The 26172-nt window shown below is 62.2% G+C and overlaps 1 protein-coding gene across 1 annotated transcript; it reads left to right on the top strand.

The window, feature by feature from the left end:
- The first annotated feature begins 667 nt into the window (after window positions 1-667).
- RGMA (repulsive guidance molecule BMP co-receptor a) lies at window positions 668-25322 on the top strand. The gene is made up of 4 exons (XM_036411787.2): window positions 668-925; window positions 8125-8246; window positions 19273-19811; window positions 23329-25322. The coding sequence occupies exons 1-4, from the start codon at window positions 912-914 to the stop codon at window positions 24052-24054; spliced, it is 1401 nt and encodes a 466-aa protein (XP_036267680.1). The 5' UTR covers window positions 668-911; the 3' UTR covers window positions 24055-25322.
- The last annotated feature ends 850 nt before the right edge of the window (window positions 25323-26172 follow it).

Below are 26172 nucleotides of genomic sequence, written 5' to 3'. Positions count from 1 at the left end.
ACCCAACCCCTGCTGATGCAGGAGGGTGCGGCAATCCACACCCGCACTGCTCCCCCTCCTCCCCCCTTCTCCTTCTCCTCCTCCTCCTCCCCTTCTTCCTCCCTCTCCTCCCTCTCCTCCTCCTCCTTTCTCCTTGTCCTCCTCCTCCTCCTCCATCTCCTCCTCCCCCTCCTCCTCCTCCTCCTTTTCCTCCCCCTCCTCCTCCTCTTCCTCCTCTTCCTTCTGTCCTTTTTCTTTCTCCTCTTCCTCCTCCTCCCCTTCCTCCTCCTCCTCCTCCTCCTCCCTCTCCCTCCATCTCCTCCTCCTCCTTTTCCTCCCCCTCCTCCTCCTCTTCCTCCTCCTCCTTCTGTCCTTTTTCTTCCTCCTCTTCCTCCTCCTCCTCCCCTTCCTCCTCCTCCTCCTTTTCCTCCCCCTCCTCCTCCTCTTCCTCCTCCTCCTTCTGTCCTTTTTCTTCCTCCTCTTCCTCCTCCTCCTCCCCTTCCTCCTCTTCCTCCTCCCCCTCCTCCCCCTCCCTCCATCTCCTCCTCCTCCTCCTCCTCCCCCCCCTCCATCTCCTCCTCCTCCTGCTCCTCCTTCTCCTCCTCCTCCTCCTCCTTCCCCTCCTCCTCGCCCCCCGCCCTTGCCCGGGGCGCCGCCCCCTCCCCTCGGAGCGCTGAGCTCTGGAGGCGGCGGCTGGCCGGGCGGAGGGCGGGGGCGGCCCGGAGCCATCCATCGCCGCGGCAGGCAGTCCTCTCCCTCCCTCCGGAGCGCGGGCTGCGCCGCCCGAGCCGCGGGGCGAGGACGCACTGGCCGCGGCGCCCGGGCATGCAGCCCCGGAGCGGGCGGCGCACCCCGGGCCGCCGCTGAGCCCCAGGCGCCTCCCGCCCGCCGCCCTCCGCGCCCCGGGGCGCCCCGGCACCCCCGCTCCGCCCATGCGGCCGCCAAGGTAAGCGCGGGGCCGGGCGCGCAGGGGACCTGGCTCCCCAGGCGCCCTGATGGGGGGCTCCTTCCCCACCCCACGTCTCCTCCTGCCCGGATCGGGAGCCTCGCTGCGCCCCGATGGCTCTGGCTCTTGGCAGCGAAGTTTTTGCGGTTTGGTGTCCGCTCTTTTTTTCTTTTTTCCTTTCCTAAAAGGCTCTCTGGCGCGCGCGGTTGGAGAGCCGGGTGGACGTGGCCACTGTGTGCGGGGCCGGGAGCTCCCCGTGTCCCGCTGCACCGGCTCCTCCTCCTCCCGGGAGCCTGGGACGGAGCCGGCCACCCCGGGCTGTCCCAGCTCGGCCCGGGCTCCCTCCTCCTCCTCCTCCTGCTGGAGCCGGGCTTCCTAAGCCGGCTGCAGAGCCAGCCGGGAGGGAGCGCCTGTGCCCCCGGGGGCATCGGGGCAGGACCGAGTCTGGGTCTGGGCTGGGGTCCCCGCTGCCCATTGCAGGGGGCGCAGGTGCATCGGGACATGTGCGCTAAGGATTGGGATGCCCAAGGGTCCCTTGCACCCCCCGAATGGTGGTTGGAACCTTCGGTTCGGGCCATGCAGGGCGGTGACTCTGCACCCAGCTCCTGTCCTGGAGGGCAGGGGGGCAGGTGTTTGTAGGGGGAGGGTCGAGGTGGGGGTGCATCCTGTTCATGCATATTCATTGCATTTGCTTGGAGGTAGGATCAGTTCCCCCAGATGGTGATTTTTTTTTTTTAATGGGGGCCTTGTAGCCGCTAGTATGTATGTATGTATGCCCTGTGGTGTCCAAAGGCGTTGGGTTGTGTGTATGTTATAAGGAGGGTGTCCTGCGGACGAATTAGGGGAAATCGCGCCATCTAGAGGAAAACGGTGAGCTCCCAGCTCCCTGAGGCTGCAAGGTTGCTGGGTTCTGGACCAGAGGTATCTTCTGTGGCAGGCCAGGAGGCCTGAACAGGCCTCCCAGGGAGAGCAATAATCAATCCCAGAACGTGGCACCTGCCGGTAAGAGGGCGCCCGTCTGCAGGCACCTACGGCGGAGAGCTGGGAAAATCCACCCACGGACCTTGCTCTTCTCCCGAGTGGGTTTTCCCGGGAATCCTGAGCCGCCATCCCCGGAAAGGGGGGTCGGCTGTGTCGGCAGGGCAGCTGGAGGAGAGACCTTGGAGGGGTCTCTCACCAGTCTGCGCAGGGACCGTGCAGGGTAACAACAAAGCCGTCTGTCCATCTACAGAGAAGAGGCTTCCTGCCGTTCCACGGCCATGGCTGGCGACAGACAAGCCCCTTTATAAAGGGACGTAGAGCCGAAACCGGTTTGGCTCAGTGGTAGAGCGTCGGCCTGCGGACTGAAAGGTCCCAGGTTCGATTCCGGTCAAGGGCATGTACACTGGTTGCGGGCACATCCCCGGTAGGGGGTGTGCAAGAAGCAGCTGGTCGATGTTTCTAGCTCTCTATCCCTCTCTCCTCCTCTCTGAAAAGAATCAATAAAATATATTTTTAAAAAATATATAAAGGGACGTAGACTCCAGTGACAATGGGGCAGACTTCGCTGGGTATGGAGCAGAGCGGAGGCAGGCCCTGGGGCGGGGCACCCCACATCCAGGGAGCTCTGTGTTGCTGGGATTAGCAATGAGCTGGGTGCCCCCTGCTCTGACCGGGACGATAGTGGCCCCCAAATTTATTTATCCAGCCGCTAGGGGTGAGACCCTCTGCGCAGGGATGCTGGTAAGAGAGGCCTCCTGTCTCCTTTTCTCACCAGCCCCGCTGCCATCCTTCCTTCCCTCCCAGATGGCGGACAGGTGACTCCTCTCTGAATAGACACGTAGAAAGGTGGATGGCTTGCCTTCCCGTGGATAGAGCGTGAGCCGGCGGACTGAAGGGTCCCGGGTTCGATTCCGGTCAGGGGCATGTACCTTGGTTGCGGGCACATCCCCGGTAGGAGGCGTGCAGGACGCAGCTGATCGATGATTCTCTCTCATTGGTGTCTCTAATTCTCTATCTCTCTCCCTTCCTCTCTGTAAAAAATCAATAATATATATATATATTTTTTAATATAGATTTTATTGATTTTTTTACAGAGAGGAAGGGAGAGGGATAGAGAGCTAGAAACGTCGATGAGAGAGAAACATCGACCAGGTGCCTCTTGCACACCCGCTACCGGGGATGTGCCCGTAACCAATGTACATGCCCTTGACCGGAATCGAACCTGGGACCCTTCAGTCCGAAGACCGACGCTCTACCGCTGAGCCAAACCGGTTTCGGCCAATAAAATATATTTAAAATAGCATTCCCTACGTTTGAAAAAATCTAAAATTTTTGAGGCCAGTGACACTTACTTCCTCTGGAAGACTCCAGAGTCACCTTCCATTAAAAAAAAAAAAAAAAAAAAAAAAAAAAAGAGCATCGTCCTCGAACTTGATTCTCAATCCCACAGGGAAGGTCAGCTATAGCATAGGCGTCTGCCGTGTTCCTGCGGCTCTGCAGGCGGAGGCCCCTGCTTTCCAAACGCCATCGCTGTTCATTCCCTCCACACACTGAGCAGACCTCGAACCTGAGACAGGGAGCTCCAGGCTTCCCCGTCTGCCTGCTCTCCAGCCCCCTTCAGATGGCAGGCATGTGTTCCCTCCCTCAGCTGTAAAGCTAGGAAGGAGCAACGTGAACAGGGCGGTGGGATAAAAGCATGGACCGCCCTGCCCAGGGCTGCACACCAGGTCACACTCACCTGTGGAACCTGTGATGAGGTTCCTCGGGGCATCCTCTCACAGGCCCGGACCTGCTCCTTGCCCCTCATCGCTGAGTTTGGGGGGTCATTGTACCCTGAAACGGCGGACATGGGAGTTCGTGTTATTTTTAATTCAGCCAGGGCAGCTCACGTCGTCTGCTGGTTTCCAGATGCTTCCTTTCCCTGTTATCCCGAAGCGCACCTGGCCTTGTGTCTTGGCCGTCTCAAGATCACACGGTCAGAAAAAGCCAGACGCCGCCACCAAGGCGCATGCCCTTGACCGGAATCGAACCCGGGACCTTTCAGTCTTCAGGCTGACGCTCTATCTTATCCACCGAGCCAAACCGGTTTCGGCTGGGTTCCAACCGATTTTAAGAAGAAAAGCCACGGAGGCGGACGGAGGGGACGGTCACGTACGTTTGACACGTCTGTTCCCTCCGGATCGGTGCCCTTCCCCGCCTCCCATCCGCTGGGGAGCCTCTCTCCAAACAACCTTGAACTTGATGAATAACGTGGTTATCTGTTCCCCGTGGCTAAGTGTCTGTGCTATGTGCGCTTGGCACCAAATAGTTCATTAATCCAAAAACGCTCCGGCCGGATCCGAGAGAGACACACACACAGGCTCCCTGTGCGTCTGGATGCTCGCCTTCTCGGTGCGACAGTGGTTCCAAGCTGGTTCTCCTCCCGAGAACATTCTGGAACGGGGAGAGGTAAACACCGGGGCCCAAACGCTGCTTTAGAACGAGAGGCGGCCCAGTGTTTTCCCAAGGTGTGGCCCCAGGTATGCAGGGCACTGAACCTCAGGCTGACACGAAAGCACAGAATGTCACTCTTCCAAAGACGTTCCCCACTTGTTCAGCGACATGTTCACGTGGTCAGGGGTGGGCAAGGCCAGTTAGGTGCACAGTCAATACCAGCTCACAGGCTCCCTGGAGATAGGGGGTCCCCGAAGCCAGAAGATCAGCCCCCCGAGGCAGCCAGGCCATGATCCCGCAGGTTGAGAAGCTGAGGGGATAGCCCAGCCAGTGTGGCTCAATGGTTGAGCGTTGTCCTAGGCACCAGGAGGTCACGGTTCGATTCCTGGTCAGGACACATGCCCAGATTGCGGGCTCCATCCCAAACAGGGGGCGTGCGTGCAGGAGGCAGCCGATATGGATGATTCTCTCTCATCGTGGATGCTTTTATCTCTCTCTCCCTCTCCATGCCTCTCTGAAATCAGTAAAACTATATCTTTAAAAAGAGAGAGAGAGAGAGAGATAGAGAGAGAGAGAGAGAGAGAGAGGGAGAGAAAGTGACTGCCCCAGGAGCTTACTGAGAAACTTCCAGGTCAAGAAGGAAAGGTGTGAAAAGGTGGAAGAGGGGAAGCTTAAACCCCAAATATCAGGGAAACACAGCCCTAGAAACTGTCACAGGCCACCCAGCAGGCTCTCCCCACAGCTGGGCTGAGGCCGGGGGAGTCTTTACGTCTGTTCAGAGCAAGAGAATAAGCACACGGAGGGAGTGGGGTTCCTGGAGGAGGAGCATTTTGCCCCAGATACTCCGGTGCCTGGGGAGGAGTTGGTGAGCTCATCGGAGGTGGTGTGACAGCCAAGCCACCCGCAAGTCAGCAAGCAGGGTGGCTTCTGGCAGGCCACGTGCCTTCTGCAGGGGGGTGGTTCGAGACAAGGGTGCGTGCTGTGAGAAGGGACATGAGCGTCTCCCCATGGGAGCGGAAGTCCCAGAGGGGACGCAGCTGGTAGACCCTTGGCATTCCCCACGTGGGCTGTTTTACACGTCATCCCGGCTGTACTTCCATCTGTGCGTCCCCTTCGGCTGGTAAACCAGGTTCTTCCCTTGGATCCATTTGCGCTCCTGCCAGGACCTCGGACCGTCCGCTGAGAGAGGAGAAAAAGCAGGAAGTGCTCTCTGGGGAGGGAGCAGGGAGCAGGTGGCTGGCCGTCTTGGGTAAAATGGGAGGCAGCTGGATAGCTTGGTTGGTTGACTGACTGGTTTTATATGTGCTTTTATCGACCCTGGGACTACCTGGAGGGCAGGGGCCAGTGGTCATTCAAGATGGTGGTGGTGGTGGTGGTGGTGGTGCCGAAACCAGTTTGGCTCAGTGGATGGAGCGTCGGCCTGCGGACTGGAGGGTCCCAGGTTCGATTCCGGTCAAAGGCATGTACCTTGGTTGTGGGCACATCCCCAGTAGGGGGTGTGCAAGAGGCAGCTGATCGATGATTCTCTCTCATCGATGTTTCTAACTCTCTATCCCTCTCTCTTCCTCTCTGTAAAAAAAAATCAATAAAAATATTTTTAAAAAAAGATGACGATGGTGCCTAGTGGCCAAAATGAGCAACCCTCCTTCCCTGCCAGGTCTGTGCCCAAGGTCAGACATGCTGTGTGGGCTCCTGACCCACAAAGGGCACCCGGCCATCTAGGAAGAGCCGTTTGTGATAGTCACTTTGGTAGAATATACACTCAGTGGCCAGATGATGATGATGATGATCTCTGATCCCTTACAGATGAAGAAACTGGGGTGCAGAGACCAGAAGTCTTGCTTTCAAAGGTTCAGTCTTGGGCCAGGGCAGGGCTGGAAGGGTGTTTTTTGTTTGTTTGTTTGTTGTTTTTCAGAGAAGAAGGGAGAGGGAGTGAGAGAGAAACATCAATGAGGAGAGAGAATCATTGATTGGCTGCTCCTGGGCGCCCCACACTGGGGATCGAGCCTGCAACCCGGGCACATACCCTGACCGGGAATCGAACCGTGACCTCCTGGTTCCTAGGCCGGCGCTCGACCACTGAGCCACACCAGCCCAATGCTTGCAGGTCTCTGCTGTGTTCCTGGCCTGGAGGTGCTGCAAAGCTGCTGCTGCTGCTGCTGCTGCTGCTGCTGCTGCTGTTGGTGGTGGTGGTGCATTTGCCGGTGGGAATACGAAAGGGTCTCTTCTCTTGCATTATAGGGAAGCTCAGGCCCTATAAGATGCTTCTGTGCAGGCTGGCTCTGTGCCCGCCTCAGCTGGGCCAACCCTCAGAGGAACGCCGTGTGGCCCCTGGATTTCAGTGGGCAGACCTGTAGCGGTGTGCACACCAGGGCTTCCGGTGAAGGGGGGTCAATCATTAGGCAGAACCTGCTAGACGGAGGCCTCACTGTTGGAGGGAAAGATGGTGGCTGTAAAGCCAGGCGAGCCGAGAGGCTCTGGTGGCTTTGAGCCCCGAGGTGACAGCAGCCGGCTGAGGCCTTACCTGTTCTGGAGCCAGATTCGGGGTTGTGCCTTGCAATCTCTCGGGGGCTTTCTTTCCTCTTGCCCAGGCCCAGAGCTCGCTCCTCCCTGAGCCAGACTCCCCTCCTGGCAGGCGGAGCGCCCTGCAGCCTGTGTGGCCTCCGGCAGGCAGCGAGAGAGAGCGAGCGAGGACTGTGATAGTGCTTAAGAGCAACGTCGAAATTGGACAAAAACTAGGCACTCTCTTCCAAAGAACCAGATGAGCGGGGCTTGCAAGTGAGGAGGGGAGGGGAGGGGGGGAGAGGAATGGGTTTGACTGAAAACACTTGCTCCGGCGTCGTTGTGCTCCGTCCAGACGATGCTCAAGGGGTGCTGTCAGGCTCTTAAATAGCCCGGGAGCCGGGGCAGGAGCACGGCGGGGCTCCGGGCTCCCTGGGGAGGAGGCACCTTCTCTCCTAGAAACACAGGCGACCGCGTGGAGGGTGAAGGGAGTCACCATCGCCCCGACGATGCCCTCCCCAGAGCCGCCGCCTCAGTGGCAGGGCCCCGAGCAGCGCGGGGACCGCTGTCTCCATGCCCTCAGCTCTGGAGCTCGGCTGGGGCAAGTGCCAGGCCGGGTGGGTGGGTGGGTGGCCGGGGCCACGGCGGGCCGGGCTGGGCCTCCAGGTGCACCCCTGGCTGAGTCCCTGAGAGCCACCCCGCCTGACCCGGGACCAATTTGGGGAGCGGATCTGCAGCCGCTTTGCACCCAGTGAGAGGCAGGAGCGGCTTTGGGGCGCTGTCTAGCCGGAGAGGGGGACCCCGGTTTGTCTCCAGACACGGTTGGAGGGTGAAGTGGGAGGGCGGGGGCGGGGGGGGGGGGGATCTGGGGCCTCGCATTCTGCAGGGCCAGCTGGCCCGGGGATTGCGTGCTTTCTGCGTGGGGAGCCCCGTATCCCGGGGTCCCTGAGGTCCCAGCAGCCCAGCAGCCCGGCGCCTCCGCGGTCCTCCCGGCCCAGCGCTCCTCCCTCCTCCCTCCACCCGTCTTGGGCGGCGCTGAAACCCGAGCCCGAGGGGGCGGGCGGCGGGGCCGGGCGGGCATTGGCGGGGGGACCCGGTGATGGATGATGGCGAGGGCGGGGCGCGCGCGGAGGAGGGGGCGCGCCGGGCCGCCCGCGGGGCCGAGTGGGGGACCGAGCCGCCCCGGCTCGCTGCTCCCGCCGGCGGAGCGAGGCTGCGCAGCGCGATTCATCTTCTGCCTTTTCTTTTTTTCTTCTTCTTCTTCTGAAAACTCCTCTTTCCAGGGAGAGGCTAGTGGTCACAGGCCGAGCTGGATGGATGGGTATGGGGAGAGGGGCAGCACCGTCATCATCAGCCCTGGGATTCTGGCCGACCCTCGCCTTCCTCCTCTGCAGCTTCCCCGCAGGTAAGACGCCTGGTCTCCAAGCGGGTCAGTGGCGCCCCGTTTGGGGGGGATCCGGCCTCCCCTTCCCCCCCCCCCCCCCCCCCCCGTCTTTGTCTCGCCCTCTTCGCCTCGGGAGGCGCGGGGATGCCCAGGAGCTCCAGGGGGGACCTCCTCATCGGGCTGCACGGGACCAAAAGGTCTCTGGTCTTGGGCCAAAGGTGCATCCTAAGTTCCCAAAAAAGCGGGGAGCAGGGACGTGCCCCCTAGAGGGGCCCTGGAGGGAGGGGTGCAGGGGAGGCACAGCCTCGGGGCACAGAGGGGGGAGCATGCTTTACCCAGCTCCTCGCCCCCCACTTTTTGCAAACCTGCCCAGTGGGCGTCCAGGGGTGCCCCCCCCCCCGAGGCACCCCGGAGGTCCTGGCCAGGTCCCCCTGCCTCCGCCACCCTCTCCTGGGGGACCCTGCGCCCTGGAGCCCTGGGCCGGGGGCACCCCGCAGCCCCGCATAGCCCCCCCCGTTTGTTTTGACGGGTGTCCGAGAGGGGAGAGGGTTTGGGAATTAAAAGCCGAAAAAAAAGCCCATCTGTTTCCAATGAATCCTCCATAGTTTTTTACAATGTTTTTGGCAGATCACTGCTTTCAAATTCCTCCGAGCCCGGGCCCTCTTGTTTTCGTTGGGGGAAGGGAGGCCAACTCCACTGAGGAGCGTTTGTTCGCTCCCAAACGCTCCGGTTTCTTGACTTTTTTTTCCCTCCTCCTCCTCCTCCTCTCCTCCTCCTCCTCCTCCTCCTCCTTCTCCTCCTCCTTCTTCCTTCTTCTTCCTTCTCCTTCTTCCCTCCTTTCTGGGGGAGGGGAGGGGGAAGGCCCGAAACCCAAACGCCTGCTCGGCGTTCTGTATAACGTTGCCTAAAACTTTTATTTCACTTCGGCCATATGTATGCTGCTCGCAGCTGGGACACGCCGGTGGAAAACCCTTTATACCGTGTGGTTGTTTTGTGTGTGTGTGTGTGTGTGTGTGTTTTTCCCCCTTTCTCTTCTTGGTAAAAGCATGCACGTGAGCCTCAGCGTGAGGGCCAGGGGGGGGGGGGGGTCCCCTGAGCCGAGGCGGGATCCCCCCGGCTGGTGCCCTTGGGTGGCCACTGGCCACCGAGGTATCTTCTTGGCGAAAATGCGAGCGTTTTTTGAGCGTGTTTCGCGCCGCACGCAGCCCAACGCGGACGCACGCAGCCCCGCGCTCTGCAAGAAGGGACTTGAGCGAGAGAGACCCGGAGGGGCTGCAGTTGTTTTGTTTTGCTCCCCAGCCAACTGGGTTTCAGAAACTGGCAGAACTGGGCCGTCCGGGCAGTCCGGGCTGCAGGCTGCCGCTCCAGGGGTGGGGTGGGGGGACCATGCAGGCAGGCAAGGCAGGCAGGCAGGCAGGCGGCACAGGCGGTGGCTGGCGGAAGGAGTCTGGGATTAGTTTACCTCCTCACCTTGGCCCTCCCTGTTTCGGGGGGTCCCCTGCGGCCTCGGGGTGCAGCCCATCCCTGAGGGTGCCCCCCACCCAGAGCCCTCACCTGCTCCCAGCCCCGGATTCCACCGGGGAAGCCCAGGCTGAGGACGAGGGGACGCGGGGTGTCAGTGCCCCAAAAAGCTTCGGACCTCCTTCTGCACCCTCGCCCGCCCTCCTCCTCCTGCACCCTAGCCCGCCCTGGAGATGCTGACACCCCCTCAGCGGGTCAGACAGCAGGGGGTCAGTCCTATACCGGCCCCCCCACCACCACCACCCCATTTAAAAAAAAAAAAAAAGATCATTTCTCCATCTACAATGCGGTCTGGCTGAAAGGCTGTCTTGGTTCCTTCCCAAGAACTAAAAAAAAAAAAAAATTAAATTTAAGACGACCCTCTCCTTGAAAGCGAGGTTCCCCTGCTTTTGGGGGGCTGGTGGCGTCTGCAGCAGCCTGTGCAACTCAGTTCGGTCCAGATAACGATCCGGCCCATGGGGGTGTCCTAGCAGATGGGTTGATAAATGGCTTTTGTCCCCGCCCGCCCCGCGCCCCGCCCGGCCAGCCCCGCCAGCCACAGCCAGCCAGCCACCGAGGGGCGATGTGATCTCAGCTTTCCCTCCGAGCTGAAATTGAGAAGGGGGGTCTTAGAGGCCCTTAAAACAACACCTTCCTTGCTCTTAAAGCGGCAGCAGCGCCCGCCCATTAACTTCTGGGGCCGGACAGGGAGGAAAGAAGGAAGGGGAACTCCCTCCGAGGGATGCTTTTGTTGGGAGGTTGTTTTGCTTTTTTTCTCTCATTTCTCCTTGTTTCCCAGTTTGAAGCGTCCCCGGGTAGTCTGGGGGGAGAGCCGGCCGGTGGGGGAGTTCTCTAAACTCGCCACCCCCCACCCCCGAATTCCATCACTCTCGTTTCCAAGGAGCCCGTTTCTCGGGGCCCGTCCGTAACCCAAACCCGGCCGATGGAGCAGATACCGCTGCGCTGCGGCCACTGTCAGGCCGACCGGCTAAGGTTGCTGCTAATGTGAGGCCCGGACAGCTGCCTTTAAGGTGGGATTGCCCACCTCACTGAAACCCGAGCTTCCAGGAGCCCAGACTCAATAGGCTGGGGGTGGGGGCTGGGGTGGGGGCTGCAGAAACCTGGGTCAGAGACCGTTTCTTCGGGAAGAGGCGGAATGAGCTATGTCCCCAGCACAGACGGGCCATCGGGGCCCTGGTGCATTAGCGGGGGTGTGGGGGAGGAGACCTCAAGTCCGAGGGAGGGCAGGGTGGAGGTCCCGGGAGCAGAGGGGGCTCTGGCCCAGGGTGGGGTGCAGGGACAGGCAGGGACGCCCTGGTGTCAGGCCACGGCCCTCCCGCTGCCAACAGGTGGGCCGGACCGGAAGCCCGGGTCAGTCGGATGCCCGTCCGCTGGCACGGCCGCCAGGAGGGCGCCCCAGGAGCCCACGTGCAGTGGGACGGGGTCACGTGGAGAAAGATGGCGGGGCTGTGTCCCTGAAGACTGTTTGCATGTCCTCGTTCCAGCCACTGGGCCCCTGGCTTGAGTGGCATTGGGGGGGTGGGCCTTCTCAGAGCAAGGCTGGCATCTGCCACACCCACTGGGCCCCTGGCTTGAGTGACAGTGGGGGGGCGGGCCTTCTCAGAGCAAGGCTGGCATCTGCCACACCCACTGGGCCCCTGGCTTGAGTGACAGTGGGGGGGCGGGCCTTCTCAGAGCAAGGCTGGCATCTGCCACACCCACTGGGCCCCTGGCTTGAGTGACATTGGGGGGTGCGGGCCTTCTCAGAGCACGGCTGGCATCTGCCACACCCACTGGGCCCCTGGCTTGAGTGACAGTGGGGGGGGCGGGCCTTCTCTGGGCAAGGCGGGCATCTGCCACACCCACTGGGCCCCTGGCTTGAGTGACAGTGGGGGGGCGGGCCTTCTCAGAGCAAGGCTGGCATCTGCCACACCCACTGGGCCCCTGGCTTGAGTGGCATTGGGGGGGGGCGGGCCTTCTCAGAGCAAGGCTGGCATCTGCCACACCCACTGGGCCCCTGGCTTGAGTGACAGTGGGGGGGCGGGCCTTCTCAGAGCAAGGCTGGCATCTGCCACACCCACTGGGCCTGGCTTGAGTGACATTGGGGGGGGGCGGGCATCTGCCACATCCACTAGGCCCCTGGCTTGAGTGACAGTGGGGGGGGCGGGCCTTCTCTGAGCAAGGCTGGCATCTGCCACACCCACTGGGCCCCTGGCTTGAGTGGCATTGGGGTGGGGGGCGGGCCTTCTCCGAGCAAGGCCGTCAGGTAAAGGGAAAGGGGCTCCCTCGTGTCCCCTGGGCTGTGAGGGTGTCTGCTTGGCGGACACTGTGCCTTTAACGGATGGCAGGGGAGCCAGGTCTAGCTGGGGTTGGGGGGGCAGGGGCGAACCAGGGCAGAAAAGACTGCTCAGAACCAACAGCATCCTCTTCCGGACACAATGAATGGATGCGGTTGAAACGCGGAAGCCGTCGGGGCTTCTTAAACCAGGTCCCTAAGAGAAACCCACCCAAGGCGCACGTTGTCCGGAAACGTTGGCGCGTTTCCTACGGCAACATATGGCGGTTCTCAAAGTGCGGTTCCCCCGGGAATGTCTTAGACGGGCACACTGGGAGGGACCCCGTGGTCTCTGCTCGAACCAGGCCGTTCTGATGCTCGGGGAGATGGCTGCTCTGAGAATTCTCCCCTTTCCTCTTAGGCCGCAGCTGTTGTCAAAATGTTAGTCCTCGCCCCGCTGGTGTGGTCCGGTGGTTAGCGTCCATCCACGAACCAGGAGGTCGCGGTTCCATTCCCGGTCAGGGCGCATGCCGGGGTTACAGGCTCCATCCTCAGTGGTGGGGGTGGGGGGGAAGCCGATCCATGATTCTCTATCATTGATGCTTCTCTCTCCCTCTCCCTTCCTCTCCGGAATAACTAAATATATATATTTTAAATGTTAGTCCTCGGTGGGGAAACTAAGGCTTGGAGACCATGCCCTCTGCAGCATGCGGTCAGAGAGATGAGAACCTCTCCCCCCCCCCCGCCCTCAGCACATTTCCCAGGGGTCGGGCCTTCTTGCTCCTCTCTCCTCCCAGGCTCCTCTCTGTTCCCTCCCCGCCCCTGGCTCGGCGTTCCACACAAGGTGCCACCCAGGCGCGGGCCGGGAAAGCCGGCCGCCAGGGCTGTCCCGCGCTCATTTCTGGAGTCAGACTGCGTCCTCTGGGCCTCGCTCAGGCCTTCCTTTCACCCGCCCTTCGCTCGAGCGGCCCCTCTCTCTGCGCCCGGGGCCCTGCAGAACGGAGCCCATCACTGCTCCCCCTGCTACGGGGCAGCCCAGGATCACAGCTCACACCGGGTGTGTGTGTGTGTGTGTGTGTGTCTGTGTGTGTGTGTGTGTATCTGTGTGTGTGTGTGTGTGTGTGTGGGTGTGTGTGTGGGTGTATCTGTGTGTGTGTGTGGGTGTGGGTGTGTGTGTCTCTGTGTGTGGGTGTATCTGTGTGTGTGTGTATGTGTCTGTGTGTGTGTGTGTGTGTGTCTCTGTGTGTGTGTGTGTGTATCTGTGTGTGTGTGTGTGTGTGTGGGTGTGTGTGTGGGTGTATCTGTGTGTGTGTGTGTGTGTGGGTGTATCTGTGTGTGTGTGTGTGGGTGTGTGGGTGTGGGGGTGTGTGTGGGGGTGTGTGTGGGAGTATCTGTGTGTGTGTGGATGTGGGTGTGGGGAGGTATGTGTGGATCTGTGGGGTGTGTGTGTGTGTGTGTGTGTGTATGTGTGTGTGTATGTGTGTGTGTGTGTGGATCTGTGTGTGTGTGTGGATGTGAGTGTGTGTGTGTGTGTGGATGTGGGTGTGTGTGTGTGTGTGGATCTGTGTGTGGGGGGGTGTGGATCTGTGTGTGTGTGTGGATGTGAGTGTGGATGTGCGTGTGTGTGTGTGTGTGTGTGTGTGGATGTGGGTGTGGATGTGCATGTGTGTGTGTGTGTGTGTGTGTGGATGTGGGTGTGTGTGTGTGTGTGTGTGTGTGGATCTGTGTGGGGGGGGTGTGGATCTGTGTGTGTGTGTGTGTGTGTGTGGATCTGTGTGTGTGTGTGGATCTGTGTGTGTGTGTGTGTATCTGTGTGTGTGGGTGTGGGTGTGTGTGTGTGTGTGTGTGTGGATCTGTGGGTGTGGGTGTGTGTGTGTGGATGTGGGGGGTGTGGGTGTAGCTGTGCTCGAACCCTGGGCCCGTGCCCAGCTGGCCTGCACCGGCCGGCCCTCCCCCCGCAGGAGGAAGGCGGCGGAGGGCGGCGAGGGAGAAAAGCCACTTCACACGCATGCTGGCCTGGAGTGGCCGAGCAGATGAGCAGAGCCAGGGTGGAAAGTTAGCAGCCCTGGAGCCGGCCCTGGGCTCCGGGGGGGGGGGGGTAGGTATGCCTGCCTCCAAGCAGAGAAACCAGACTGCCCACCTGCAAGCTTCCTCAGGTCTGAAAAGGGCTGTCTTCCTCTGCCCATACTTCCTTCCTGCAGAACCCGGAGCTCGGCTTAGTGGGATGGAAGCCTGTGCCCTCCCCTGGCCCTGGCCCTGGCCCACCTGGGGTCCCCCCTGCCCGGAGGAGCCCAGCCGCCTGGCCGGCCGTCCCGGTGGCCGTGGCCGTGGCCCCCGGGGGCGGTTGTCTCTGTAAGCGAGGTGCGCCCTCTTCCCTGGCAGGCGGCGTGGGTTCTTGCAACAACTTGGCACGCACGGAGGCTGGGGCACGGCCTCGCTCGCTGTGTGGCATGCAGCCACCACCCCTGCCCACACTTGGCATACGTGGGGGGAGTTCACCCCCAGCTCCCCATCCTCCCCTCCCTCCACCCCCAACTCACCGAGAACGTTCCTCTGGCCTCGCTCTTTGGCTCTTTGTCCGTGAGGCCAGTGCCAGAGGGTCCCCCAGGGCCTTCCAGGGGGCAGCCTCAGGCTGGTCGTTCCCGGGGACCATCTTGGGGCTGGGCCGGGGAGAACCGGCTTCCGCAAGGCGACCAGGCCCGTCTGCAGGCAGGTTCGGTGAGGCGGCAAAAGCCAAGACACCTGGGCGTGATCCTCTCGGTGTCTGATGCCAAACACCTGCACGTTATAGTGAGGGCGACGGAGCGGGATTCTTACGGGGGGGGGGGGGGGGGGGGGGGGAGAGAGACGCAGGAGACACAGGCAAGCAGCCCCGGGCATCTGTGGAGCCAGGAGCCCCCAGCACACACACCCCCCTCCCAGGGCGGAGCTGACCAAATACTGTAGCTCCGGGGAGGGGTATGGTCTCCCGGATTCAGAACTGAGCGACAGGAGAGGGTGCAGAACGGCCGTCGCTCCTGCTGGGTGTCACGCTCGCTGCTGGGGGAGGCAGGGCGGCCCTCCCGGCCGGTGCCCAGCCCCGCGACCACCCTCAGGCCCCGCACCGGCCTGTTGCCGAAGAGGGGAGCTGCCCCAGGGAGGACGGGGCGTGGCGTAGGGGGGACTGAGCGCTCTCTCCTCCCAGCCCCGCCTGCTGCCATCCCAGTTGGAGCCAGTGGCCTCCTGAGCGACACTGTGTCCCAAAATAGTGTTCTGAGTGTGCCCTGTCCTTACTGGCAATTATGGGGGGGAGGTTAAGGGGGGAGTGCGATCAGCTGGATCTACTGGGAAGTCCTCGGGGACCAGTCAGGAGATTGAAAAGCACACGGCTCTGTCCACAGAGGGATCTTGGCCTAGCCTAGCAGGGTCTCCCAAACTTATTTTTTTTTTAATATATTTTATTGATTTTTCACAGAGAGGAAGAGAGAGGGATAGAGAGTTAGAAACATCGATGAGAGAGAATCATCCATCAGCTGCCTCTTGCACACCCCCCACCAGGGATGTGCCCGCAACCAAGGTACATGCCCTTGCCCGGAATCGAACCCGGGACCTTTCAGTCACACAGGCCCACCACGCTCTATCCACTGAGCCAAACCGGTCTCGGCTGTTTCCCAAACTTTTTGACATAGGTGTCCCCCTTCTATCATTTCCGTGACGCTGAGGACCCCTCGTCCTCATGAGGACGTAGAATGAGGCGCCGCTAAGCACAGTGCAGGGCGCATCCCCACCAAACTCCGGTGCAACGCGGACCCCCACCAGACTCTTCCCCCGGTACCCCCGGGGGTCCGCGGACCACACTTTGGGAAACAGTGACCTAGGGGACGGCACACAGCTGCAGGCGGTGGTTTCCACCCCTGGGGCCGGAGGACAAAAGGAAGAGGCTTGGGGGCCCCAGGCCATGAGGATGGCCCCGGGCCTGGCTGGTCTCAGTGCTTCTGAGTGGCACCAGCCATGCTTGGGGGGTGGGGGGAGAGGGTGATGGGGGAGGGGAGACAAGGGCCACTGTCGGGTGGTGGTGTTGGGAACAGAGACAGCCTGGGGCCCATCCAGCGTGGCTCAGCGGTGGAGCGTCGCCCTGTGAACCAGGAGGTCACAGTTCAATCCTGGGTCGGGGCCCAGGCCCAGGTTGTGGGCTCCATCCCCAGTGTGGGGCGTGCAGGAGGCAGCCCATCCATGATTCTCTCTTGTCATTGATGTTTCTCTCTTCTCTCTTCTCTCTATTCCTCTCTGAAGTCAAATCAAAATATATTTAAAAGAAAAAAGAGAAACAGCCAAAACCGGTGTGGCTCAGTGGGTAGAGCGTCGGCCTGCGGACTGAAGGGTCCCGGGTTCGATTCCGGTCAAGGGCATGGACCTTGGTTGCGGGCACATCCCCAGTGGGGGTGTGCAGGAGGCAGCTAATCAATGATTCTCTCTCATTGATATTTCTAACCTTCTATCCCTCTGTTTCGCTCTGTAAAAAATTAATAAAATATATTTTTTTTTTAAAAAAAAGAAAGAAAAAAGAGAAACAGCCTGGAGACAGAAGGTACACCCGTGTGCGCCTCCAGCTCTCCCTCTTCCGTCTAGTGCCCCCTAGTGGCGGAGTCCAACAGGGAGCCCGGTGACCAGAGAAAAAGGCTCTGCAGAATCCCAGCCCCTCTGCCCAAGGTTGGCTTTATCAGGGGCACAGCTGGCACTCAAGGCCCCTAACTCCTGGCTGCATGCTCACCCACCGGCAATTAGCCTGACTGGCCTCTTTAAACCCCGTTTCCCCCATGCCCTCTCCAGCCTCCGTTCTTCCATCCTCGTTGCATTTGTTGCATCTCAGCACTCGGCTGAGACGTGTTTGCTCCGCGTTCTGGAAGCTTCCGTGGCTTGCTCCAGAACCTTCAGCGAGACGTGCATGTTCCACCCAATGCACACCCCGGAGCTGGAGGCCGCCCGCTTTACCCCTTTAAGAAGAGGCAGGTTTTCCCCGTTCCCGGGGCCCACCCCACCCCTCCCGCCCGGCGGCATCTGAATCCTGAGCTAATCCCTTTGCACGCGGGTAATTTATTGGCCTATTGGGCTTTTCTTGGTGGCAAATTGCATTGTCTCTATTCCCGGGTTCGGGCTGCAGAGCGGAGCGGCTCACCGAATTCCTGGGGCTCCTTTCTCAGGCCCCGTCCCTCCCGGCCCCTCTGCGCACAGCAGAATACGTTTTATTGGGCTCCTTTGTCATGCAAACGAGACGGTCATAATAAGGCTATTCTCCGAGATTGGGCTTGATGAACGGCTCAGAGGAGGGCTCAGAGGAGTAAATATTTTCATCTCCCGGTGCAGCCCGTGCTCCCAGCTCCCTGCCTCCCTCTTTCTGAGCGAGAGGCGCTGGGTTTGCTATGAAAAGGCCCAGAACAAAGCCGTCTGGAGCCCACCTCCTCCGGCGGAGACATGTTACATACGTGGCATGCCGTGGAGCGTGAGGCGTGCGGGGGCCGAGGGTTCCAGGGCAAAAATGAGGGCTCTGCCAAAACCGGTGTGGCTCAGTGGATAGAGCGTCAGCCTGCGGACTGAAGGGTCCCGGGTTCGATTCCGGTCAAAGGCATGTTCCTTGGTTGCGGGCCCATCCCCAGTGGGGGGTGTGCAAGAGGCAGCTGGTCGATGTTTCTCTCGCATCGATGTTTCTGACTCTCTATCCCTCTCCCTTCCTCTCTGTGGAAAATCAATAAAATATATTTTAAAAAAAATAAAATTAAATTTTAAAAAAATGAGGGTGCTCAGGGCGGGAGGGGGCTCCGGAGCCAGGGTGTCATGGGTGAGACAGGTCAGCCGGCCCCACCAAGTGGCGAGGGGGTGAGGCCGGGAAAGATGGCCACTGACACTGAGGGCTGCCTTCAGGATATACAGGATGCAACGTTTTTCTGGGCGGTTCTGCAGAAGGATGGAGCTCTCACCCCCTGAAAGTCCTTGGGAGGCAGATGTGGGCCCACAGCTGGAGATGCCGAGGGGGCAGCCCCACTCTGGCCCAGTTCCGTGCTGCAGTGGGCAGATGCCTGCGGGTGGAAAGCAGTGACCTCTGACCCCAGGTTCTGATGCTTGGGGCGCATCTCGAGAAGCCGACAGGGAGGTTGGTCCCAGAGCGATCGATTAGGCCCGCGGTCGGCAGACTGCGGCTCGCGAGCCACACGCGGCTCTCCGGCCCCTGGAGGGTGGCTCTTCCAGAAAACACCACGGCCTCTGGCGCGTCTGTGTTGAAGACGTGGCGTTAGGAGACGTTTGACTTTAAAAGATGCTTCTCTCCAAAGACACGTCTGTCGTTGCGCCGCTGATACCTGGCTCTGTGGACTCCTGAGTTTGCCGAGCGCTGGGTCAGGCTCTCGCTGAAGCCGATGGCGCAGAGGAGGGCGCTGTGTGGCCCTCGCCGCACACGTCGTCAAGAGCAGAGGGGTCTGACACCTGCCAGGGGTTCCCTCCAGCCCCAGCAGGTCTGGGGGGCCTGCCTGCGCCCCGCCTGGGGTCGGTGCAGCCTCTGGATTCTCCTCTGCTTGTCCCCCCGTCGCTCATCATATTTTATAGATTTTCCACAGAAGAGGAAGGGAGAGGGATAGAGAGCTAGAAATGTCGATGAGAGAGAAACATCAACCAGCTGCCTCCTGCACACCCCCTACCGAGGATGTGCCCGCAACCAAGGTCCATGCCCTTGACCGGAATCGAACCTGGGACCCTTCTGCCCGCAGGCCGACGCTCTACCCACTGAGCCACACCGGTTTCGGCCCCCTCTGTGACTTCTAAACAAACCTGAGTCTTGGCTCTGAATTCTTTCTTCTCCTCCAGCCCCCCACCCCTCTTTCTTTCTTTCACATTTTTAAAAAAATATATTTTACTGATTTTTTTTTATTTTGATTTTTTTTTTACAGAGAGGAAGGGAGAGGGATAGAGAGTTAGAAACATCGATGAGAGAGAACCATCGACCAGCGGCCTCCTGCACGGCCCTCCACCTGGGGATGTGCCGGCAACCAAGGCCCATGCCCTTGACCGGAATCGAACCGGGCGGGGGACCCTTCCGTCTTCAGGCCGGCCGGCTCTACCCACTGAGCCACACCGGTTCCGGGGCGGATGGTGGTTTTTTTTTTTTTTTTTTTTTTTTTTAATTTCAGCATCTGGGTTGGGGCACGTGTTTGCAGAGTGAGTGAGTGGGTGGCGAGGATGGATGCCCAACCCTGACGGCGTGTCCCTTGCTCTCCCCACCCCACCCCACCTTCACCCCCGCAGCCGCCTCCCCCTGCAAGATCCTCAAGTGCAACTCTGACTTCTGGAGCGCCACGGCGGGCGGCCCCTCGCCGGCCTCCTCGGACGACCCGGCGCCCGAGTTCTGCGCGGCCCTGCGCACCTACGCGCTGTGCACGCGGCGCACGGCGCGCACCTGCCGCGGCGACCTGGCCTACCACTCGGCCGTCCATGGCATCGAGGACCTCATGGGCCAGCACAACTGCTCCCGGGAGGGCCCCACGGCGCCGCCGCGCCCGCGCACGCCGCCCGCGCCGCCGCCCGCCGCGCCCGCGGGGCCCGGGGACAGCCAGGAGCGCGCCGACAGCCCCGAGGTGTGCCACTACGAGCAGCGCAGCGGCCCCCGGCGCGCCAACTACACGCACTGCGGCCTGTTCGGGGACCCGCACCTGCGCACCTTCACCGACCGCTTCCAGACCTGCAAGGTGCAGGGCGCCTGGCCGCTCATCGACAACAACTACCTGAACGTGCAGGTCACCAACACGCCCGTGCTGCCCGGCTCGGCCGCCACCGCCACCAGCAAGGTGAGGGGGGGGGCCGGGGCTGGGGCGGGGATGGGGCTGGGGATGGGGCTGGGGCTGGGGATGGGGATGGGGATGGGGATGGGGGTGGGGGTGGGGGTGGGGCTGGGGCTGGGGCTGAAATTGAGGCCCAGGATGGGGCTGAGATTGAGGATGAGGCTGGGGCTGGGGCTGGGGCTGGGGCTGGATCAGGGCTGGTGCTGGGGCTGGAGCTGGGGATGGGGATGGGGATGGGAATGGAGATGAGGCTGAAATTGAGGCGGAGGATGGGGCTGAGATTGAGGCCGAGGATGGGGCCGGGGCTGAGGATAGGGCTGGGGCTGGGGCTGAGGTTGGGGGTGGGGCTGGGGCTGGGGCGGCCTGTGGGGTCCCATCGCCCAGGCCCTGCAGTCAGGGAGGGGCCCAGACTCAGCCCCCTGCCCCCTCAGAGGCCTCCTGCACCCACCGTGTTCTCGTTACTTTTCGGAAACGAGCAGATCACTTACAAGCAACGTTCTAGAGCACATGTGTCAAACACAAGGCCTGGGGGCCAAATCCGTCCCGCCAGGCCTTGCAATGTGGCCCGCACCGCGCTGTCATCACTGCACTCCGCTGCGTTTCCATCACAATGACAGTTTATGACTGTTCAGTAAACCATTCGGCCCGCGATTTAGGCTGGATTTTAGAGTTTGGCCCCTTCTCTGATTGAGTTCGACACCCCTATTCTAGAGAGTCTTAATGTTGCCTAGAGTGCGGGGGTTTCTCAAAACGCTGGCCACCAGCCACCCCTCGGGGCTGGTGAAATCGGCTTTCTGGGGGGTCAGAGCCGTCGGGCAGGAATCGATGTATAGGGTCGTTTCCTTGGGCGTAACCCGGCGCGCCTAACGCACTGTACGTGGTGAGGGTGAGCGCGGGAGGGGGCCTGGTTTCCGTAGCGCACGTGTGTGCACACGTGTGTATGTATGTGTGTGTGTGCTCACGTGTGCACCCCCGTGGCCCAGGCGGTGGGACAGCCCGTCCGCTGCGGGTTCGCCTCCCGCCCTCACCGCCGGAGGGTGTCCTGTGGCCAGGGGCTCGGTCCAGCCCCCTCAGGGCCGGTCCCCCCGGGAAGGACATGCTGCCAGGGCGCCAGGCTGGCCCACAAGGGTGCCGGGCTGCCCCTGCCCCCCCCCACTGTCCCTCCTTGTCCTATGCCAGCGGGCACTCCCTCCTGGGCCTCTTCCTGAGGCCAGCCCCCTGCTGGGCAGGACATGAGCAGGTCTCTGCCCCACAGAGGCCCTGCCAGGCGCCCGGCCTCCGGCCCTGAGGTGGCAGCCGACGTGTGGCCGGCTTGGCCTCTGACCTGTCCCCCTCCCAGCCCTCCGAGGACCAAGGGGGGACCGACCACGTCAGGACCCCCCTCCGCCTTCTCTGCAGCCCCTTTGCCCCCTCTGAGCAGGGCCTCCGGGGAAGGCCTGGCAGCCTGTGCCCTGAGCACGCTGTGTCCCCCCAGGCCGGGAGAGGCCGGCCGCAGAGCCCGGCCGAGGGGTTGGGGGCAGCCCCGAGCCCCCCCTCCCCCGGGAGGAAGCAGAGCCAGGCTGAGGGGCACCGGGGGCTTCTGCCTGACCCTCCTGTCCCCACGTGACCCCACTCCCCTCCTGCCTGCCTCGGTCCGGGGGGGGGGGGGGGCCCTTGCTCGTTGCCATGGCGATGGCATCATCCACTGGACCATCCTCTGATCTGGTGAATAACCAGAATCTGGGCCGTTTCAGCCAACTTCCCACCCCCTCCCCAACCCCCCCCCCCCATGGGCGTGCCTCCACGCCTCCTCTCTTCCCACCGGTGCCAGCTGCACCCATTTCGCAGGCCGGCAAACTGAGGCTGCTGGAGCAGAGGATCTCGAGGTCCCTGCCTCCCACCCCCTCTCCCCGTCGCACTCACCATTCTGCCTCTGCCTGATCTGTGAGGGCCCCCCCCCTCCCAGATGTGGCCTCGGTGGGGACACGGCCCCGGTGCCGGGCCTGGCGTGTGCGGGCGGGCGGGCGCTGCGTGAACAGACGTGGGTGAGGCCAGGCTCTGCCCGTCTCCGGCCCGCTGACGGCGTGCCCCCGGCTCTCCGCGGGCCCCGGCGTGCCGCTGCTTGTGGTTGAGGCCTGGCACCGGTGCCAGGGAGAGGCAGGCGGCCTGTCAGCCCTCCAGGAGACCGTCTCCGCCGACGGACGGATGGCGGCTAAGGCAGAACCGGCCTTTCCTGTTCGGGGAGACGGCCCGGCCCCCCACCCAGTGTCTGTGTGGCCCTGAGCGCATGGGCAGGGACCCCGGAGTCCCTCCCCCGAGCGGGACCCCCCACCGCCCGGACCACCCTGGCGGGCCCGCCTCGGGGACCCCTGCCGGCGGCCTCCCTCAGGGCAGGAGCCCGGACGGAGCGGAGAGGGGGGCGCTGGAGCTGCAGCTTCCTAGGGTCCGAGGAGGAGGAGGGGGAGGGCTCGGAGCAGGACGGAGTGGCGGGGGCCTCCTCTATGGTCCCACAGCACCCACAGAGCACCAGGGGCCGTTATTCAGCAAATGACAGCAGATAAATGACCGTTAGTGTTTCATTAGCTGTGCTTTTGTTTTTTACGGTTCATTTTTCTATATGGTTTTATATACATATATATAGTTATATATCAATAGTTAATGAGCTGCGGGGTTTTCTAGAGTCATCATCTAAAGTCCCTATTCTAGCCGGGACCGGTTTGGCTCAATGGATAGAGCGTCGGCCTGTGGACTGAAGGGTCCCAGGTTCGATTCCGGTCAAGGGCATGTAGCTTGGTTGCGGGCACATCCCCTCAGTGGGGATGGTGCAGGAGGCAGCTGATGGGTGATTCTCTCTCATCGATGTTTCTAACTCTCTATCCCTCTCTCTTCCTCTCTGAAAAAAAAAAAAAATCAATAAAATATATTTAAAAAATAAAAAAAAAGTTCCTATTCTAAGTCAAATATATATTTGACTTAGAATATATAGAACATATATATAAATTGGTTTCAGAGAGGAAGGGAGAGGGAGAGAGAGAGAAACATCAGTGATGAGAATCATGGACCGGCTGCCTCCTGAACACCCCCACGCTGGGGATGGAGCCCGAAACCTGGGCCTGTGCCCTCCACCGGGATCGAACCTGGGACCCTCCGCCCCCAGCGGGCGCTCTGTCCACTGAGCCGAACCGGCTGGAGCCTGAGTCCATTTTTTTTTAGAGTAAAAAGAGGAAGCTGTTTTAAGTGAAAATATTAACAGTGCAGCTGGTGCGGATCTAGGGCCAAAATTTGGAAGGGGCGGCATCTGAGAGCATCCTGAGCCTTGCGAGCATGGGGCTGGGTCTCCCCCCGTTCACGCACAGGCACGCACACGCACGCACACGCATGCACACGCATGCATGCATACACACGCACACATGCACACGAGCGCGCGCATGCACACACATGCACACGCGCACGCACACACACCTGCCGTCCCCGCCCCGCCTCACCCCTCTCTCTCCCCCCCCTCACGCCCGCCCCCTCCCTCCCTCCCTCCGTCCCCCCGCAGCTCACCATCATCTTCAAGAACTTCCCGGAGTGCGTGGACCAGAAGGTGTACCAGGCGGAGATGGACGAGCTGCCGGCCGCCTTCGCCGACGGCTCCCGCAACGGCGGCGACCAGCACGGCGCCAACAGCCTGCGCATCACCGAGAAGGTGTCGGGCCGCCACGTGGAGATCCAGGCGCGCTACATCGGCACCACCATCGTGGTGCGCCAGGTGGGCCGCTACCTCACCTTCGCCGTGCGCATGCCCGAGGAGGTGGTGCGCGCCGAGGAGGAGCAGGGCGGCGGCCAGGGCCTCTACCTCTGCCTGCGCGGCTGCCCCCGGAGCCAGCAGATCGACGTCCAGCCCCTCGGGGGGCCGCCGGGGGCCGCGGCCGGCTCTGCGCCTGCGCCTGCCGCTGCCGCAGCCCCAGACACCTTCCCCTACGAGACGGCCGCGGCCAAGTGCAAGGAGCGGCTGCCGGTGGAGGACCTGTACTACCAGGCCTGCGTCTTCGACCTGCTCACCACGGGCGACGCCAACTTCACGCTGGCCGCCTACTACGCGCTGGAGGACGTCAAGATGCTGCACTCGGACAAGGACAAGCTGCATCTGTACGACAGGACGCAGGAGGCCCCCGGCCGGGCGGCCGCGGCCATGGGGCCGATCCCGGCCTCCCGGCTGCTCCTGGGAGGCCTCCTGCTCCTGGGCCTGCTGCTCCCCGTGCTCCCCGGGGCCCCGGCTGCCTAGGAGGAGGGAGAGCCAGGCCCCTGCAGGAGGGCCGGGCTTCCCCCCGCCCCCCCCAACCCCCGGTCGCCTGGCCGGTGAGCGTGGGGCGCTGACTCGGGCTGCTGCTGCTGCTGCTGCTGCTGGGGCTGGGGCTGGGGCTGGGGCTGGGGCTTGGGGGGCCCCCTCGCCCTCCCAACGGGCTGTGGTGGCCCGCTGGTGCTGGACAGTGCGGCTGAGTGATAGGAGGAGCCGCCCCCCCCTGCCCTGCCCGCCCCACCACGGACACGGGGGAGGTCACGGCAGCGCCCCGCGATGCACTGAACGCCCCGCGATTGCTGCACGCACACTCACACGAGCACACTCGCGCACACTGAGCCGGCCGGGCCCACAGGCAGGGGGCCGCTCCCCCACCTTTCCCCCGGGGTCCCCGGGGTCCCCCCGCCCCCCCCGGACGGTGCGTGTTGGCACGTGCTCAGAGCGATGCCACTCACGGGCTTGGATGCCCTTATCTGGTCCCTCCCCCCTCCCTGTGTCCCTCTCCCCCACCCCACCCCCCCCACTGTGCTTAGGAAGTCGAGTTGAGTTTCTAAACGTCCACACACACACAGAACTAACTACCCTTTGACTAATGATCCTTCCCGCCCAGCAGGTGGCAGGGGGCTGGGGGCGCGGGGCCCCTGGGGGGGACGGGGCCGGCTGGCCTGCCCTGACCCTCTGCCCGCCGCTCCCCTCTCCTCCGTCCACCCCGGTCTGCATCCCGCACCCGGGGCCCTTCCCCTGAGCCTCTGGGCCACACAGCCTGGGAGACCTCCGGCTGGGAGCCCAGACCGGTTCTCCCCTCTGCTGCTGCTCCAGGGACCCCCGCCCGCCCGCCCGACCGCCCGTCCGTCCTCCGGGCTCCTCTGGCCAAGGTGCTGCCGGGCCCCGGGGGCGGGAAGGGGGGTATCCTGCCAGGCGCCCCGCGGCCCCCCCGCCCGCCCCCTGCTGTCCCGGGACCTCTCATACACTGGTCCAGGAGGCTGCGGACCCGTCCCGCCTCCCCCTCCGAGGTCCCCTCTCTGCCAACCCCCCTCCCCCCCCCCCCCGGCGGGCGGGCAGGGGGGCAGGAGGCCCCGCTGGCCCTCACACAGCCCCTGCGCTGGAAGGAAGAAGTGAAGCACTTTATTTTGGGTTGTGTTTGCTCTCGCGTTCTGCTTGGAAGCGGGGACACCCATTCCCCCCCCACCCACCCACCCACCCACCCACCTCCTCGCCGTGTCCCCGTGTCCGCGGCCTGTACATACTGTAAATTATTTATTAACGGCTACCTGCAAGTAAAGTTTGGGTGTGTTTTTTTTTTTTGTTTTGTTTTGTTTTGTGACTTCCCTTTGGACTTGCGTGTCGGGGGGGGGGGGGGTCTGTTTTTTTCTGGATGACGGATGCGTTTGCGGGGTGCAGAGCCGACGTGGGTGGGTGGGTGGTGCGTGTGCCCTGACTGTGTTTGGGAGAGAGTTACTGTGTGCGTAGCGTGTGCACGCGTGTGCACGCGTGTGCGTATGCATGCCTGTGCTGTCCGTGTGCGCGGAGGACGTGCCAGGGTCGCCCTACTCCTCTAAAACGACTCTCGATCCCTTACCACGAGCTGTTTGGGGGGGGGGGAGAGAGGACCCTACGGGGTGGTGAGGGGGGCAATACCCACCCGTGTGAGGAGGGCCCAGGCCTGCCCGGAGACCAGGTTCCCTGCGGGCTGTCACTCCGCATCATCCCGTAAAAAACGACACCCGCTGCGCCAGACACACATCCGCGCCCATTTCACAGATGAAGAAACGGAGGCTCGCTGCCAGTGGACCTGCCCAAGACCCCTGAGCAAGGGCGGGGCCTGGGTGTCCGGCCCAGTCCGTTCCTGCTCTCAGCACTCAGCACCCTGAGGCTGAGGGGCCGCCCGGAGACCCGGGGGGGGGGGGGAGAGAGAGAGAGAGAGAGAGAGGAGGAGAGAGAGAGAGAGAGAGAGAGAGAGAGAGAGAAGAGAAAAGAGAGGGGGAGAGAGAGAGAGAGAAAAGAGAGGAGAGAGAGAGAGAGAGGAGAGAGAGAGATAGACAAACACAGAGGTGCTCTAGATCTTTAGATGGAGACCTATAGAGCGCTGAGAGAGATCCTAGC

Source organism: Pipistrellus kuhlii, unplaced genomic scaffold, assembly GCF_014108245.1.
Source record: "Pipistrellus kuhlii isolate mPipKuh1 unplaced genomic scaffold, mPipKuh1.p scaffold_m20_p_42, whole genome shotgun sequence".
NCBI classification, from domain to species: Eukaryota; Metazoa; Chordata; class Mammalia; order Chiroptera; family Vespertilionidae; genus Pipistrellus; species Pipistrellus kuhlii.
This window is presented reverse-complemented; position numbering and strand designations above follow the sequence as displayed.